Source organism: Neofelis nebulosa, chromosome 2 (genome assembly GCF_028018385.1).
Source record: "Neofelis nebulosa isolate mNeoNeb1 chromosome 2, mNeoNeb1.pri, whole genome shotgun sequence".
Taxonomy (NCBI): Eukaryota; Metazoa; Chordata; class Mammalia; order Carnivora; family Felidae; genus Neofelis; species Neofelis nebulosa.
Genome location: NC_080783.1, coordinates 185,241,817 through 185,256,499, shown reverse-complemented (window position 1 = coordinate 185,256,499; position 14,683 = coordinate 185,241,817). Strand labels below are relative to the sequence as shown.

The window sequence follows — 14,683 nt, the reverse complement described above, 5'->3', positions numbered from 1 at the left end:
AGCTCCTGGGCCATGAGACCTGTCATAGGTGAAGTCTGCAGGATCCAAGGGCATTGTGATCACCGCTCTGGTGAAGTCCTTCCTGGTCAAGGCATTGTATGGGACTCCTCTTCCATAACACTCCATTCCTCCATTCCAGAGGAACACCACTCCCTTCATTGCCATTACATGGGCAGATCGTCTTCCTCCCCTCCACAGCAGAGCAGCAACTTAGTACACAGTCAGGCCAGCGGTCCTGTCCTGTGGGATGTGGCACCCACCCAGCTGGGACTGCAAATGCCAGGACCAGGGTAAGTGCTGCAAGCATCCACAGCTGTACCTGGGTCTGCTACGGTGAGTGGGTAGAGTGAGTGAGGAGCAGCCCAGACATTGGAGTCTGTGCACTCCCACCTTGGACATCTTTTATTATTAAAACATCTGAGCCTAAATCTATCTGTATCTTTCACTCTTAGGAACAAGAAAAAAAAATGTCTAATTCTTTTTATCTGAGTACTTGAAAATTACTATTATGTCACCCTCTAAATTTTTCTCTAGGTTAAACTTGCCTTAGTTCTTTTGGCCCTTCTTTATATTGTAATTTGTGAATATTTCCTCACTATCAACCTGCTCTCTGGAATTTGTCCACACTCTAGATATAGTGGGTCTGGAGCTAGATCATATCCTCCCAATTCACCAAAGCAGAGTATGATGCAAAATCCAGATACTAGGCTGGAAGGGGTCAGCAGGGCACACAGCCTTGTCCTGCTATTGGCTCAAACCAAACCTGGGGCTGGTGCTACAAGAGCCCAGGTTTTCGTGAGTATAGAGAGACTGACAGATACTACAGCGTGAGAACCTTGTGTGGAACACTACAGAATATGCACATTACCCAGAGTCAGTGTGGGTGCTTTGGAAAGCTCACTCTTTAGGAGATGTCAGTATGTGTAAATATTGATGGGAATGATCTAGTGGGGAAGAAGAATAAAACCTGCCATTCATTGGTTCATGAGTAAGAATGAATGGGAGCTGTGAAGTATTCAGGGTATGAGTGGACAACTCTGCTAAGATGCCTGCCTGCCTGTGGAAGGGATCAATGAGAAAAGACTGGAGGGGAATGCAGGTCAAGGAAAGGTTTTAAAGATGAGAAATTCTTGAGAATATATGAACGTTGCTGAAAGGAGAGCAAAAATTCTCATTCCTTTATTCTGTCATTTTTTTCAAAAAGAGAAGACAGATCACAATAGCAGCAGTGAGCTGGACTGGGGTGGAAGCAGTGAAGGCTAGCTGGTGGATGACTGCAAGAGTCCAGGAGATGACGGAGGAGTAAATTAAGGCCATGGAAGTAGAGGTGAGACAGAACTCAAAGAAGTTAATAGTACTCAGTCTTTGGTTTCCCAAACCAACTGCCTGCCTACCCTGCCAAATTCTCTCCCAAGCCCCTTTAATTTCCATCTTTGATCTCCTTCAGTTCTTCCCACTTAAACTCTTCAGACCCTCCCTTGGTCCCCTTACACCCACCTTAAGCCTCTTGATCTGCAAGTCCTTTTATCTGGAAGCTGAGAAGTGTTAGGAATCCTGGATTCCAAGACAGATGAATCCCAACCAGCTGTGTGACCTCTGCCAGATCTCTGATGCTGATTCTCAGTTTCCTCATCTTAATGAGAGGATTCGGTGGTTGATCCAACTGCCACACCATTAGTCTTTGACGCCCTGCTCCCTCCCCCAACCTCCTTTCCTTGTAGTTAGGGCTGTAGCTAGAAACCTGGGAACCCCAGTTCTAGGCCAGGCCCCAGTGAATCAATATGTGACCTTGAGCAAGTCAAGTCCCTTCTATGAAAGGCTCTACGTTCCCATTTCTATAATGAGGGCAGGTCTCTTGGAACTGCCTACTTCATAAGGTCTGACAATGATTCCACCTCTGCATTTTGAGAACTAGAGCACACAGACAGACAACTGGGGGAAGAGCGAGGACTTTGCAGAGACTCTCAGCTCTGACCCTAGCTGTGCGATGTTAGCAAGTGACCTTGCTTCTCTGAGCCCAGACGCATCATCTATAGAGTAGTGACAGCAACCGGGCCCGCATCGCAGGGCTGTTCTAAGCACCAAGGGCGTCGGATCCACCAGAAACGCGGGCCGCGCGCCGTCCCTCCCAGCCCGCCGCCGGCCGGCCGGCCGGCGCCCGCACCTGCGCAGCTGCTGGATCTTGTCCCGGTAGCGGTCGTAGAAGGGGTTGGCCTCGAGCTCGGCCCCGGCCCCGCTGCCGTCGGCACCCCCCGCGGGCCGGCCCGAGCCGCGGCGCACCGGGAACACACGCAGCTGCGCGGGGGACACGAGTCCCAGTCCTAGAGCGCGGCTACGCACCGCGCACAGGCCCCGGTACAGACCGGCCACCTGCAGCACGGCGGGGCCCGTGCCACCGGCCGCCGCCACCACGGCAGCCATTGCCGCCCCCGCCTCCTCCTCCTCGTGCGCGTCGGCCTCAGTCCGCGGCCCGCGCGCCGGCTCCATCGCGCTCCGGGTCTGCCGTGTCCCGGCTCCGGCACCGAGGTTCCGCGCGCGCAAGGTTCCGGGCCCCGGAGAGGGCGAGGTGAGGTGCAGAGGGGAGGAGGGAGCTCGCCGCTCTGCCCACCGCTCGGAGCGCCACGGCCCGCCTCCTCCCTCGAGCCCGCTGGCCTCCACGCCCTCCCGCTCGGGTCCAGCAGTCTGTGCGCTCCAAGTCTCTTCTTAAAGCCGCTCGGGCCTGCTGCTGGTCCTCACGGAGATTGCTCCCTCTCAGATTCTCTTGGCACTCGCCGCAGTAGTTGTCCTTCAGCATCCAAGGCCCTTTCATCAACTAGAATCACAGTAACAGCTTCTCTTTTCTGGGTTTCTGTGTGCAGGACACTAACTGCTTCATACCCTGTGAGGCAGGCTTTTTCCTCATTTTACCAATGAAGAAACTGAGGCCGAGGGTCATTAAGAAAACTTGTCTAAGTTCTACCCAAGGACTGAACTCTTTGCAAGATGCCAGCTGCCTCCGAAGCCTTGTCTCCCTCTGCTTCCTGACATCCACTTTGAGCGCCAGCCAAACTGAACTACCCTCCTCCCTAAAGAGACACCTGGGTCTGTCCCTGACAAGTCTTTATTTTGGCTGCTTTTGATGCTTGGAATGCTCTTTCTTTCCTCTCTCTTGACCCAATACCATCTTCTTTTAAGTTTATTTATTTTGAGAGAGTGTGTGTATGAACGGGGGGGGGGGGGGGGGACAGAGAGAGAAGGAGAGAGAATCCCAAGCAGGCTTCCCACTGTCAGTGAAGAGTCCAATGCTGGACTCCATCTCACAAACCATGAGATCCTGACTTGAGATCAAGAGTGGGACACTTAACCGATTGAGCCACCCAGGTACTCCACCACAGTCTTCTTCATCCCCTTGAACCAAGTGGGAGCTCCTGAGGTTATGGACAGTGACATCAACATCTCTGTGTCCCGCTCCCAGCACAGGGCCCTGAACAAGCCTCCTACGATGGCACTGATCAATTTGTCTTCATGGAAGTCCTTCCTGTCTGGGTCTTACCCGGTAGAAACCCTTCCTGAATGGTGGATTCCTCTGGGGCAGGGACAGGATCTTCAACTCTTCTCAGGCTAACCTATACTCGTGGAGATTGGCCCTGGGCCCTGACCTGTGCTGGAAGTAGTGTGGTAGACTCTGAGATTAGTAAGTCCTTCAAGTGTGCTGACCTATACCTGCCTCAGGATCCTTGCACTGGCTGATCCCTCTGCTTGGATCTGCATGAGGCTCCCTCCTCATCATTTATGGCTCAGTTTACAAGTCAGCACCTCAAAGGGACTTTTCTTGATGCCCCCTATCCCTTTATATTCTTTATCCCACTACCTTATTTTATTCTCTTCATAGCAATTCTATCTGAAATTCTTAGGTAGTTATTTCCTTGTTTACACTTATTCATGGAGCTTACATTCTAGTGGGATAAGAGACAAAAAATAAACGGTTCACCCTTGAACGACACGGGTTTGAATTGTGCAGATCCACTTACACGTGGATTTTTTACAACACTGTAAATGTGTTTTCTTTTATGATTTCCTTAACATTTTCTTTAGCTTACTTTATGTGTAAGAATATGGCATATACTGTATACACAAAATATGTGTTAATCTATTGATGTTATTGGTAGGGCTTCTGGTCAACAGTAGGCTATTAGTAAAGTTTGGGGGGAGTCAAAAGTTGCACATGGACTTTCAACTGTGCAGGGGATTGTTGTCCCTAACCCCCATATTGTTCAAGGGTCAACTGTAATGTTAGGTGATGATACATTCTATGAAGAAAAACAAAACAGGGTAAGAGAGATAGAGATAAGGGGACACTTGTGCGGAGAGTTGATGGAAATGAGGGAATCATCTATCTGGATATCTGGGAGAAGAACCTTCCAGATAGAGGGAACAGTAAGTGCAAAGGCCTCGATGCAGGAGCATACCTGCCCTACTTTTGGAACACCAAGGAGGTTCTTATGTGAAGAGGTATGGGAAGGGGTAGTTAGATCACTTAGGGCTCTGTAGACCTTGGTTGAGGACTTTGTTTATTCTGAGTATGATGGAGAGTCAATGTAGGTTTTGAGCAGAGAAGTAACATGCTCTACTTTTTTTTTTTTTTAATCTACTTTTTAAAAGCCTCTTTCCGGTTGCTGGTGAAATACAGGGCATGTTGTGGTGGGTGGCGGTGGGGGGGGGGGCTGCAGCAAGGATGGAAGTTCTCCCAAGGGTGACCAATTTGTCCTAGTTTGCCTGAGACTTTCCTGTTTTTAGTGTCAAAAATCTGCTGTTCTGGAAACGTCCTCAGTCCAGGGCAAATGGGGATGGCTGGTCAGCCTACAGGGAGACCAGCACTCAAAGTGGGGGAGGGCAGTGCTTAGAAAGAAGTGATAGTGATGGGACAGTGGTTACATTCTGGATGTGTGTTGAAGGCAGGGCCTAATGATTGTGCTCATGGAGCGAATGTGGCCACAAGAGAATAAAAGGAGTCCAGGGTGACTTACAGGCTCTTGGTCTGAACAACTGGAAGGACAGAGTTGCCATTTATGGAGAGGAGGAAGTCTGGGGTAGGTTTTGGAGGCTGGATGATCAGAAGTTTGGGGGGCATGTTAGTTTGAGATAACGTAATAGACTTAATCCCCATAATGGTAGGCATGTCAACCAGGCTGTTAGGTGAATGAGTTCAAAGTCCTGGGGAGCAGTTTGGGTTGGATATAAATAAAGTGTGAGTTGTCAGTCAGTGCATGTATAATATTTAAAACCACAGTCTGGATGAGATCACAGAGGGAATGAATATACATAGAAGGCTGAAGACTGAGCCCTGGGGCACATTGACATTGAGAGATCAGGAAAAAGAGAAGAAATCAGCAAAGACAATGAAAAGCAGCAGTGAGTGAGATAGGAGAGCCAAGGGCAAGTGGAACCTGGAGGGAAATCTGTGCTGAATAGGCACAGGCTAGGGGACTAGAAAGAAGGAATTGAATCGTGCCAAGAAGCTGAGCTAGGCCCAGGGGTGTGCCTGCAGGGAGGCTGACTTGGGCTTCATTTAGGGAAGGGCTTTCTGACTGAGCTGCCACGGGAAATGTGGCAAGTCCCTGATTCAGGTGAATCCTGAAGCATTGGCTGCTGGGTGGAAGAGGTCTACCTCCAGGCCTCAAGCATCTGACAGGAGTTGGAGTAGCAGCTGTCAAAGTCCCTTCAAACTGGAGATGATGGGATTCTGGGAAGCCAACAGAAACAACTGTCACAGAGTTGGGGGGCTAAGCTGAGCCTTGAAATGTAAGTAGGTGTTCAGTCGGGGGGAAGTGGGGAGGGCACTCCTAGGTGGAGGAGCATTATGAGCAAAAGTCCAGAGATGTGAATAGGCAGGGTCTGTTCAAGAGTCTGGCCTGGTCAGAGGGGAAGGTATGTAAAGGATAGGGAGGAAGGTGAGGCTGGAAAAACATGTAGGGCCAGATTGTGGGGAGCTACTACAGGGCCTGATGCTCAGGAAAGATTGGCTAACACTTGTTGAAGGAAGGTAACTAAACAAAAGAGAGATTGTAAGAGTCAAGGACTGAGGTGTTGATCACTTAGTTCCCTTGAACAGGTTTCGACAGGTATCCATCAACTGTTTCTTAAAGCCCAGCAACATGGATAGACCCTTGAGAGACCTGAGTCCCTTTCCTGGGGTCCTCTCTTCACCGTAAGGGGTGGGGGACAGACAATTCAGTGGGTGGATCAGTCCCTGGCAGTAGAGACACACTATGCCTATAAGGACACCATTGGATAGAGTCCTTTCCTTCGTTTACCCAAGGCTTCACAAGCCCTGCCCCTGGAATGTTTAATGCTCAGAACTCAGTGACCTCACCTTTAGGGAACAATGGGGCTGAGCATTACAGGGACTCCTATTGGCTAGGCAGATGGGTAGGTGAGCTCCCTCTCCCCAGAGCCATCAGCTGGGTACCAGGGCTCGAAATTATGGATTCCCAACGGGAGGACATGAGCCTCCCTGGTGGTAAATGCCCCTTCAGTTCCTGCCCCTTGCTTTGTGCCTTAGCTCAGAGCAGGCACCCAGGGTAAACGTTTTACATGGATGGGGTGGTGGCTGCCTGCCTGGAGGAGTGCTAAGCAGTTAGGATATAGTTTCCTCTAGAAAACTAAGGATTGAGGGCAGAGATCACGTTTCTCTGCGGAACCAGAGGGGGGGTTCTATGAATACCCTAGGGCTATCACAGCTGAATGGGTAAGGGTATGGTGGAATGGGATGGGATACCTATGTCCTTGTCAGCTGATAAACTTTTACTTCCTTGATGGGCCTTGCCTTTGGTAAGGCTTCTCAATCTGATGGATTGGATGGGGCCAGGATGGTGAATCAGAGGCTTGACCAAGCCTGGGCAGGTCATGCCCCCTGGAGACCTAACTTTCCTTATCTGTAAAGGACTAAAGATGGCCTCTTAACCTCCCTGGAAATCTAGCATTGACTAAATAAGAGAATGATGAGACAAGTCAATGAGGGAAGGGAGGAACGGAGAGTGGTTAAGTGGATGGGATAATTGATGAAAGGTTTAAGGAAAAGAATGAGAAACAGCTCAGGCCCCAATTAGAGCTATCAGCCAGCTTGCCTCTTTTTCTTTCTTATTGCCTTAGTATGGGTCTCATTGTACTTTGGATTCCTGGGGCTGTGTTCTGTGGTAACCGGTGGCTGCATTCTCTTTCTGCACTGGAGGAAGAACTTGCGGCGAGAAGAGCGTGCCCAGGAGTGGGTGAAGGTGATGAGAGCCGCCACGTTCACCTACAGCCCCCTGTTGTACTGGATTAACAAGCGTCGGCATTATGGCATGAACACAACTGTCAACACAGGCCCTCCCCCTGCTGTCACCAAGACCGAGACTGAGGTCCAGAATTCAGATCCTCTGTGGGAACTGGACGTCCCTGGGAGCAGGAGCTCTGCTGCCCAAGACAGCAGCCCCAAGGTGGAGGCCCCTGCCCCCCCACAACCTGCACTGCAGCTGGTCCCCGGGCAGCCTTTACCTTCCCCAGTGCTGCAGTCCCAGACCAGCTCCCCACTCCTGGTGCCCATCTTTCAGGAGGTGCCCTTTGCCCCTTCCCTGTGCAACCTGCCCCCAATGCTGAACCACTCGGTCTCCTACCCTTTGGACACCTGTCCTGAAAGGAATGTCCACTTCCATTCCCTCCCCACGATGGTCCATGAAGACCACTGCTTCAGTGCCAAGGCTTTTGCTTCAGAATTATAGCCACCTCTCACTGAGGGTGGGAGCTGGAAATATTATGGGCAGAGCAGGAAAATGGAGCGAACCTCGGGGAGGTGGTATTGACACACAGACCAGAACTCATCTGGATGTCACATTATGAAAGACTAAAAAAAGTCCAAGGCTCCCTTGTGTCTTATTTGTCTCTAGGAGGGCAGTGTCCTTCCCCTGTCTGCTGGGGGCACTTTGCAAACCCAGCTGAAGGTCACCAACGGGACCTTCATAAATGGGAACAGGAGGGTTGGCTGTGGGGAGACACAATGGAGCTCAACATCCTTCTATTCAGTATTTGAGACCAAAAATGCATGCCAGGCCCTGGGCTAGGTATCCAAAGGCACTGCTGTTCTGTGTGACATTAAGCACAGCTGCCACAAGAGTGATAGCTGCTGAGGGTGCGTGAGCTATGGCAATTCACAGTGGTCATGGTCACATCACAGACAAGTCATCATGAGATCCATGAGCCACACTGCATTGCTGGCTGAATTGCATTCTTTGTTAATGTTGATGATGCACTGAGTTATGGGTGTCTCTGCATTATGTCTAATACAAGAAAACTGCCAAATGGACATCACAATCCTCCTCTTACAAAGGAAGAGACAGGTTCCAAGGGCATCTGCCATATTGTTTTTATGCTGCAGAGCCAGGTCTCAAATTTCCATCTTCCTGGCATCAAAGTTCTTGGTCTTCTCAGCATCCCCCATAGTGTCCCTTCCCTAATGATAAGTCTCGTTAGAAAACACTTGGCAAATGATTGTGTGTGTGTCTGTAGGGTGTAATTAACTTGGTCCATGGATTGGCTTAGGAGGACTGGTCATTGAACCCCCTAAAATTACACACAAAATGTACTTTTTTTTTGATCTTAAAAAAAAAGTTTTTTTAATGTTTATTTTTGAGAGAGTGTAAGTGGGGGGGAGTGGGGGGTGGACAGATGATCCGAAGCGGGCTCTGTGGTAACAGCAGCAAGTGCAATGCAGGGCTCCAACTCATGAACCATGAGATCATGACCTGAGCTGAAGTTGGATGCTCAACCGACTGAGCCACCCAGGCACCCCTCCTTTTTTTCTTCTTTTTAAAATGTTTCTCAAACGCATCCATGGACCCTCCAAAAGTAAATATCCACTACATGGGGATATTTTTGTACATTTTGGAAACAATCCTAAAAGAAGAGACAAAGAGAATACTGGCTATGAGGTCTGACTTTATTTACTTTTTAATTTTTTTTAATGTTTGGTCTTTTTTTTTGAGAGAGAAAGACATAGTGTGAGTGGGGGAGGGGCAGAGAGAGAGGGAGACACAGAATCAGTAGCAGGCTCCAGTCTCTGAGCTGTCATCACAGAGCCTGACATGGGGCTCGAACTCACAGACCGTGAGATCATCACCTGAGCTGAAGTTGGACGCTTAACTGACTGAGCCACCCAGGTGCCCTGGTCCCACTTTAAAGATAAGAAACCCCAGCTCTCCCCCAGGATATAAAATTTCCCCTTCACTTTAGGCATGAAGAAATCATCTCACCATAATTGTAAATGAGCTAAGCTTTCTGTAGTCTTCCTGAAGGGAAAGGCCACCGATTGTGTATGTTTGCTTCTGTGTGTGAAATCCCAGAACCCTAGCAAACATGCAGAGCTAATTTTTCTCAGTGTATGAAAAAGCCCCAGCCTCTATATGACCACTCTCTTGGAATGGATTTCTCCCACCATCCCCTACCCCTTTAGAAGAAAGTGGAACATTCCTTGTAAACATGCTCTTCCACTGAATCTTACAAAAGCAACTCCCAAGAACCAAAAAAACCCCAAACACAAAACATCAATGGAGACCTAAGTGGAGCTTGGTTGATACAGAGAGGGGAAGGGACTCACTCTTCCCTTGCCCCACCCTCTTCAACACTGCAGACGCCTAAGCAGCAGCCTTCACTTTAGGGCAGATTCTGCAGTTCTTAAAGCAGACTCTTTACCATCTGTTAGTTCTTGTTTTTGGAAGGAGGGAGTCTATATAAGGATCAAAGGTTTTTTCCTTAGTAATTGAAGGTCGGAGGAGAGGGGGACCTTTAGTCACAGACACAGTGGGAGAAAAAGGAAATGTTTTATTTAGATAAATTAAAATAGCTGTATTACCTATATGAAATAAGCAAAACTTAAGTCATAGAGACCTTGAATTCACTCCCTAAATAGAACCAAAATTGCTTATACAGTACCAAAATAGCTCCACTAAAGCAAAGTAGATTTACATTTCTTAATATGAGAAAACAACAAGGTAGGTTAGGTTCGTATAACAAACAACACACACTCTGTAATAAGTCTCAGGAATACCCAAATGTGTTCTGGTTTGGATATGAAAGAAGGAACCACATCTAGCTGGTGTTCATAAGCCAATGAGGTGTGTAGCAAACAAAAGCTGTCACTAAAAACAACTCAACAGCAGGCCATCATGAGTATGAGCCCATCACCGTCAAAGTCTTCAACTGTGACGAGCAAGACTGGCGCAGGAGTAGGGGGCAACAGGGTTACGTCCAGCAAAGCAACATAAAGTGAGGAAACACCAATGGAAGGAAAAGTTGTTGGTGGCAGGTAAAGGGTGTCCTCTTCAGCTTTGCTGTATCAGACACATTCCTAAATGCCAGGTCCCTCTCTGCCCGTAAAATGACACTACAGTCACCCCTAAGCTAGGTTCTCTATTCCTTTGATTCTTCTCTTCCTAGAATATCTTTTTGGTCCTCTGATTTATAGGGAGGCTCTCTAAGTAAACATTATCCCAGATAGTAAGGCAAAAGAAAAAAAAGGGGCCAAGAAGCAGTGCTTTGGGTAACTTAGGAAAGCAGCAGCAGTAGGCGCTGCCAGAGTGAAAAGGTAAAAGTATTTGAAACAAAAACCAAAATCCAATCTTCCCCTGAGATGAGGCAGGAAAGGCTTGACTACAGCTCAGAAGTCCCAGGTTGGAGAAGTTAAGACCACTTACAAATAAAACTCCCAAATTAACACTGAGTGAGTGGCTTATAAAACTCTTAAGCCAATGAATCTGCTCAACCTGGAACAAAAGAGTTCAACATGCCCTGCTTCAGCCTGGGAGACAGGGCAGCAGTTATGGCAAAGGGATTCATCAGCGAGTGAAGCAGAAACACCTCCGTCAGTTTGGTAGGGAAGAGGTACATACAGCTGGCCCTGGGGCAATGCTAGCTAGCCAGATAAGCTGCAGGTGGGACAGACAGGTGATCAACTGAAAAACAAAACTGACTTCTCCAGGTATAGCTATCTGGTACAAAAGAAAAGTACAGGCAACAAAGAGTTAAGGTGTCCTCAAAGTATCTGCCTATGAATAAGAATTTGAAACTAAAAAGGACAAGCTACATTACCCTCAAGTATATTTCATATAAATCAGTTCTCAAAAAAATACCTTCCAGGTACATACTATTTATGGTACAGTATATACAAATATAGCAGTATAATTCAATTTATTGCTAGAATTTTATTTGGTTGTTACAAAATCTGTAAGGGTATATGTATTTAAAAAGGGGGTGGGCATGGAAGGCAGCCAGAAGAAAAAGAGTTATCTTCAAGCTACCTAAAGTGCCAGGCTAATTTTATACTATATTTTAACCTTTCCAAGAAAGTGAAATAGCTCAGATGGGTAAGGGAGTTTTTTTGTTTTTTGTTTTTTTCAAAAGACAGAAAGAAGCACAAGCCATTATGAGGTAAGCAGACACATTCATGGGAAAAGACTTCATCTTGCTTTAACTAAACTTTAATACTTTCAGAAAAAAAAAAATATCAAGGTTAGCCAACACTAAACTGGAACATCATATAAAGAAAAAACCCAGCCCTAAAATGTTTAAGAGTGTGCCACTGCATCCACGGGTAACAGGGCAACTTGGATAAAGTTAAAATAGAAATGAGCTCTACTAAAGAAGTCTATGCCATGAAACCTGTAGTTTCTCCCTGACGTGGCCTACGGCACCAGTTAAGTTTCGTGAAGTTTTTCCTTTTGTGTTGCCCAAAGCCTGCTTCTACGAACAGCACAGCACACACACAGATGTAATTCCTTCCGGTCTGGGGACCTTTCCTACTTTTCTGGGGGCCTACGGAAATATTTAAAGGGAGAAGTATTGCACTTGCTTGTTATGAGATCTGAAGAAACTTTCTGCCATCAAGTGAAGCGCCTGGTCCAGGCCAGCTCCACGTGGTTTGGCATCCTCTGGACAGAACCCCTGTAGCCACTTCTGAGCTGACAACTGGTAGGGAACCTAACAGGATTTCATGTGCTGCATTTCACAACTTCTCTGGTTTCAGGCCACAGAGGAACGTAGGAGGTTCTTCTTGGTAAAAGCCTTCAGGTAAAACCTCAAGGAGTTTCCTGGGTCAAAACGAGGGGCAAAGCTATCCTCTAAGGCTCCTCCTGGGTAGCCAGGCTGTGATAGTGAAAGTGCTGCCCTGCCCCTCAGAACGGAGACCGCATCAGAGGTGGCGGTCAGCTCTGGCTTGAGGATGGACTTAGGTGGGTGGGTGAAGATAATCTAGCTCACTCAGTGGGGAAAACGTAGCTCCCCACGGGATAACTTTTTATGCTCATCAACACTGAAATAGGATTAAAAGTGAGAAAAAACCCCCAACGAGACTTCTCTGGTTCAGAGGTTGGGATTAGCTGAGGGGACAGGAACAAAGAGCCAGAATCTTATTTTCCTGAGCCTGGGGGCAGCACTGTGCTACCGTGTCACCTCACCTCCCCAAATCTATTCCTCCAGCTTCCAGGCCAAACCCCGTGGCAGCACCTAAAGGAGACATGGACATACTTTCCGCAGTTACCAGATAAGCGATTTTTAATAACAAGTCATTTGTTCACATCCTGTTTCAAACCATTCTTCCTACTTCCCACAAAATATGCACAATTCTTTCTTTCATTTTAAATATTTACAAACAGAAAAGGTCTACCTTTTAAAGGAAAGACATTTTCTGAGTCTGTATAAAGTGCAGCTGATTTAAGGCAAATTTATGTGAAATATAAAAGGTGGCTTATTCTCTCTATATACACATTTTCCAGTTTTAAAAGATAAGGTCTCCTTCCCTTAAAAAAAAAAAAAAAAAAAAAAAAAAAGGAAAGAGGGAAAAAAGAGAGCTTGACTTTTTTCTGGCAATTTTTAAATTAAGATCTTATTGGTTTTAGGAAATCAGAGATTTCTGAATATCACATAAGTAAAATGGCCTTTTTTTTAAAAAAAAATAATTTTATAGCTTTTTCAAACAAGTTAAAAGGTGACAATGTGTCTGCTACAGTAGTTTGGAGGACTGGAGGATTGATTGGTAAGTAAAACAGTTGTTCTTGTTAGGTGAGTAGATATTAGGTAGTCCTGGGTATATAGCATTTCTAAAATATGCCTGATGAGACTAGACACCTAAAGCTACCCTTAGCTCCAGGAATGAATATCTTCCATCACCATCAGAATCAAACTCTTTCAAAGTCTCTAGTCCTGGCACGGCAGAACCTAAGGAGTTCCAGATTTCCTGGTAGGTCAGCTTTCCATCCATGTCCTGGCCAGTCTTCTGGAATAAATCCTGAAGATCTGTTAAAAAGGAATTACAGAATGTGTATGTCTACACATATAGCTAAAATTTACTTAACAGTTTTATTTTAATTAGTTTATTTTAAAGTTTACTTATTTTTGAGAGAAAGCGTGTGCGCGCGCAGGTGTGTGTGTGTAGGAGAGGGTCAGAAAGCGAGGGGGGAGAGAGAGGATCCCAAACAGGCCCTTCACTGTCAGCACAGAGCCTGATGAGGGACTTGGACTCATGAACCGTGAGAACATGACCTGAGCCGAAATCAAGAGTCAGACACTTAACTGACTGAGCTACCCAAGTGCCCCAAATTTACTTAACAGTTTAAAAAGCAGCCTCAACTGAATGCAAAGCACTAAAAGAAAAGCTACTTTGCAGACTCTGTTTCCAAAAGATAAAGTTCAGTATCTCACTAAATCAGAAAGATGATTCTTGATCCTTTATGAATGAGAAGAATTACTGAATGCCACTATCCTTCCAAAATAGAAGCAGTGACAGATAATCACAGGAGAAATGAGTGGGCTGGGCTTTCTCCCCAAGGCCTTCCTTTTAGATTTTCCAGATTTTATTCTTATGTTGGACGGGTAAAAAGGACTGCAGAAGCCTCAAGAGCTAATGATAGGAGCTGAGCCTGTAAAACAGACTATAGCATATTGTTAGTTAAACGGAATTACCATATGATCCAACAATTCCATTCCCAGGTATATACTCAAAAGAAATGAAAACATATGCCCATACAAAAACTTGTACGTGAATATTCACAGCTGCATTATTCCTAATAGCCAGAAGGCAGAAACAATCCAAATGTCCATTAGCTGATGAATGGATAAAATGTAGTATTATCCATATAATGGAATATTATTCAGCCATATAAAGGAATGAAATACTGCTACATGCTACAATATGATGAACCCTGAAAACAGGCTAAGTGAAAGAAGCATATACAAGGCCATGGATCCTATGATTCCATTTATATGAAACACCAGCACAGGCAAATCCAAAGATTTTGGTTGAAAGATTAGTGGTTGCCAGGGGCAAAATAAATAAACGTTAAAAAAAAAAAAATTGAAAAAAAAAAAAAATTTTTTTTATTAACGTTTATTTATTTTTGAGACAGAGAGAGACACAGCATGAATGCGGGAGGGGCAGAGAGAGAGGGAGACACAGAATCAGAAACAGGCTCCAGGCTCTGAGCCATCAGCCCAGAGCCCGATGTGGGGCTCGAACTCACGGACCGCGAGATCGTGACCTGAGCCGAAGTCGGACGCCCAACCGACTGAGCCACCTAGGCACCCCATGGATTATACATTTTAAAAGGGTGAATACTATGATACTATGACTTATATGTCAATTAAAAAAAAAAAAGAACCAGAGGGCTACAGATCTCTT

The 14,683-nt window shown here is 46.4% G+C and overlaps 3 protein-coding genes across 10 annotated transcripts in view; 1 reads left to right on the top strand and 2 right to left on the bottom strand.

Annotated features, from left to right (window-relative positions):
• ATPAF1 (ATP synthase mitochondrial F1 complex assembly factor 1) overlaps positions 1-2,558 on the bottom strand; it is a 28,506-nt gene extending 25,948 nt beyond the window's left edge. Inside the window, exon 1 of one of the 2 annotated variants that reach the window (XM_058717510.1) lies at positions 2,165-2,558. In XM_058717510.1, coding sequence (XP_058573493.1) covers positions 2,165-2,487 — 323 coding nt within the window. In that variant the 5' untranslated portion in view covers positions 2,488-2,558. The remainder of the gene's footprint in view (positions 1-2,164) is intronic. The other variant, XM_058717509.1, reaches the window with a different exon arrangement.
• Positions 2,559-6,389: 3,831 nt separating this feature from the next.
• On the top strand, positions 6,390-7,879 carry TEX38 (testis expressed 38). Of its 5 annotated transcripts, none has more exons than XM_058717513.1 (2): positions 6,390-6,408; positions 7,132-7,879. In XM_058717513.1, the coding sequence occupies exons 1-2, from the start codon at positions 6,405-6,407 to the stop codon at positions 7,737-7,739; spliced, it is 612 nt and encodes a 203-aa protein (XP_058573496.1). In that variant the 5' UTR covers positions 6,390-6,404; the 3' UTR covers positions 7,740-7,879. The 5 variants fall into 5 exon arrangements, with proteins under 5 accessions (XP_058573496.1, XP_058573494.1, XP_058573498.1 ...); XM_058717511.1 differs by lacking the exon at positions 6,390-6,408 and adding an exon at positions 6,417-6,499; XM_058717515.1 differs by lacking the exon at positions 6,390-6,408 and adding an exon at positions 6,421-6,499 and having other exon boundaries at positions 7,211-7,879.
• Positions 7,880-9,814: 1,935 nt separating this feature from the next.
• The window catches only part of EFCAB14 (EF-hand calcium binding domain 14), a 38,767-nt gene continuing 33,898 nt past the window's right edge, over positions 9,815-14,683 (bottom strand). For 2 of the 3 annotated variants that reach the window (XM_058717505.1, XM_058717507.1), the window contains one exon: positions 9,815-13,302. In XM_058717505.1, coding sequence (XP_058573488.1) covers positions 13,127-13,302 — 176 coding nt within the window. In that variant the 3' untranslated portion in view covers positions 9,815-13,126. Of the gene's footprint in view, positions 13,303-13,579; positions 13,938-14,683 lie in introns of those variants that run through there. The other variant, XM_058717506.1, reaches the window with a different exon arrangement.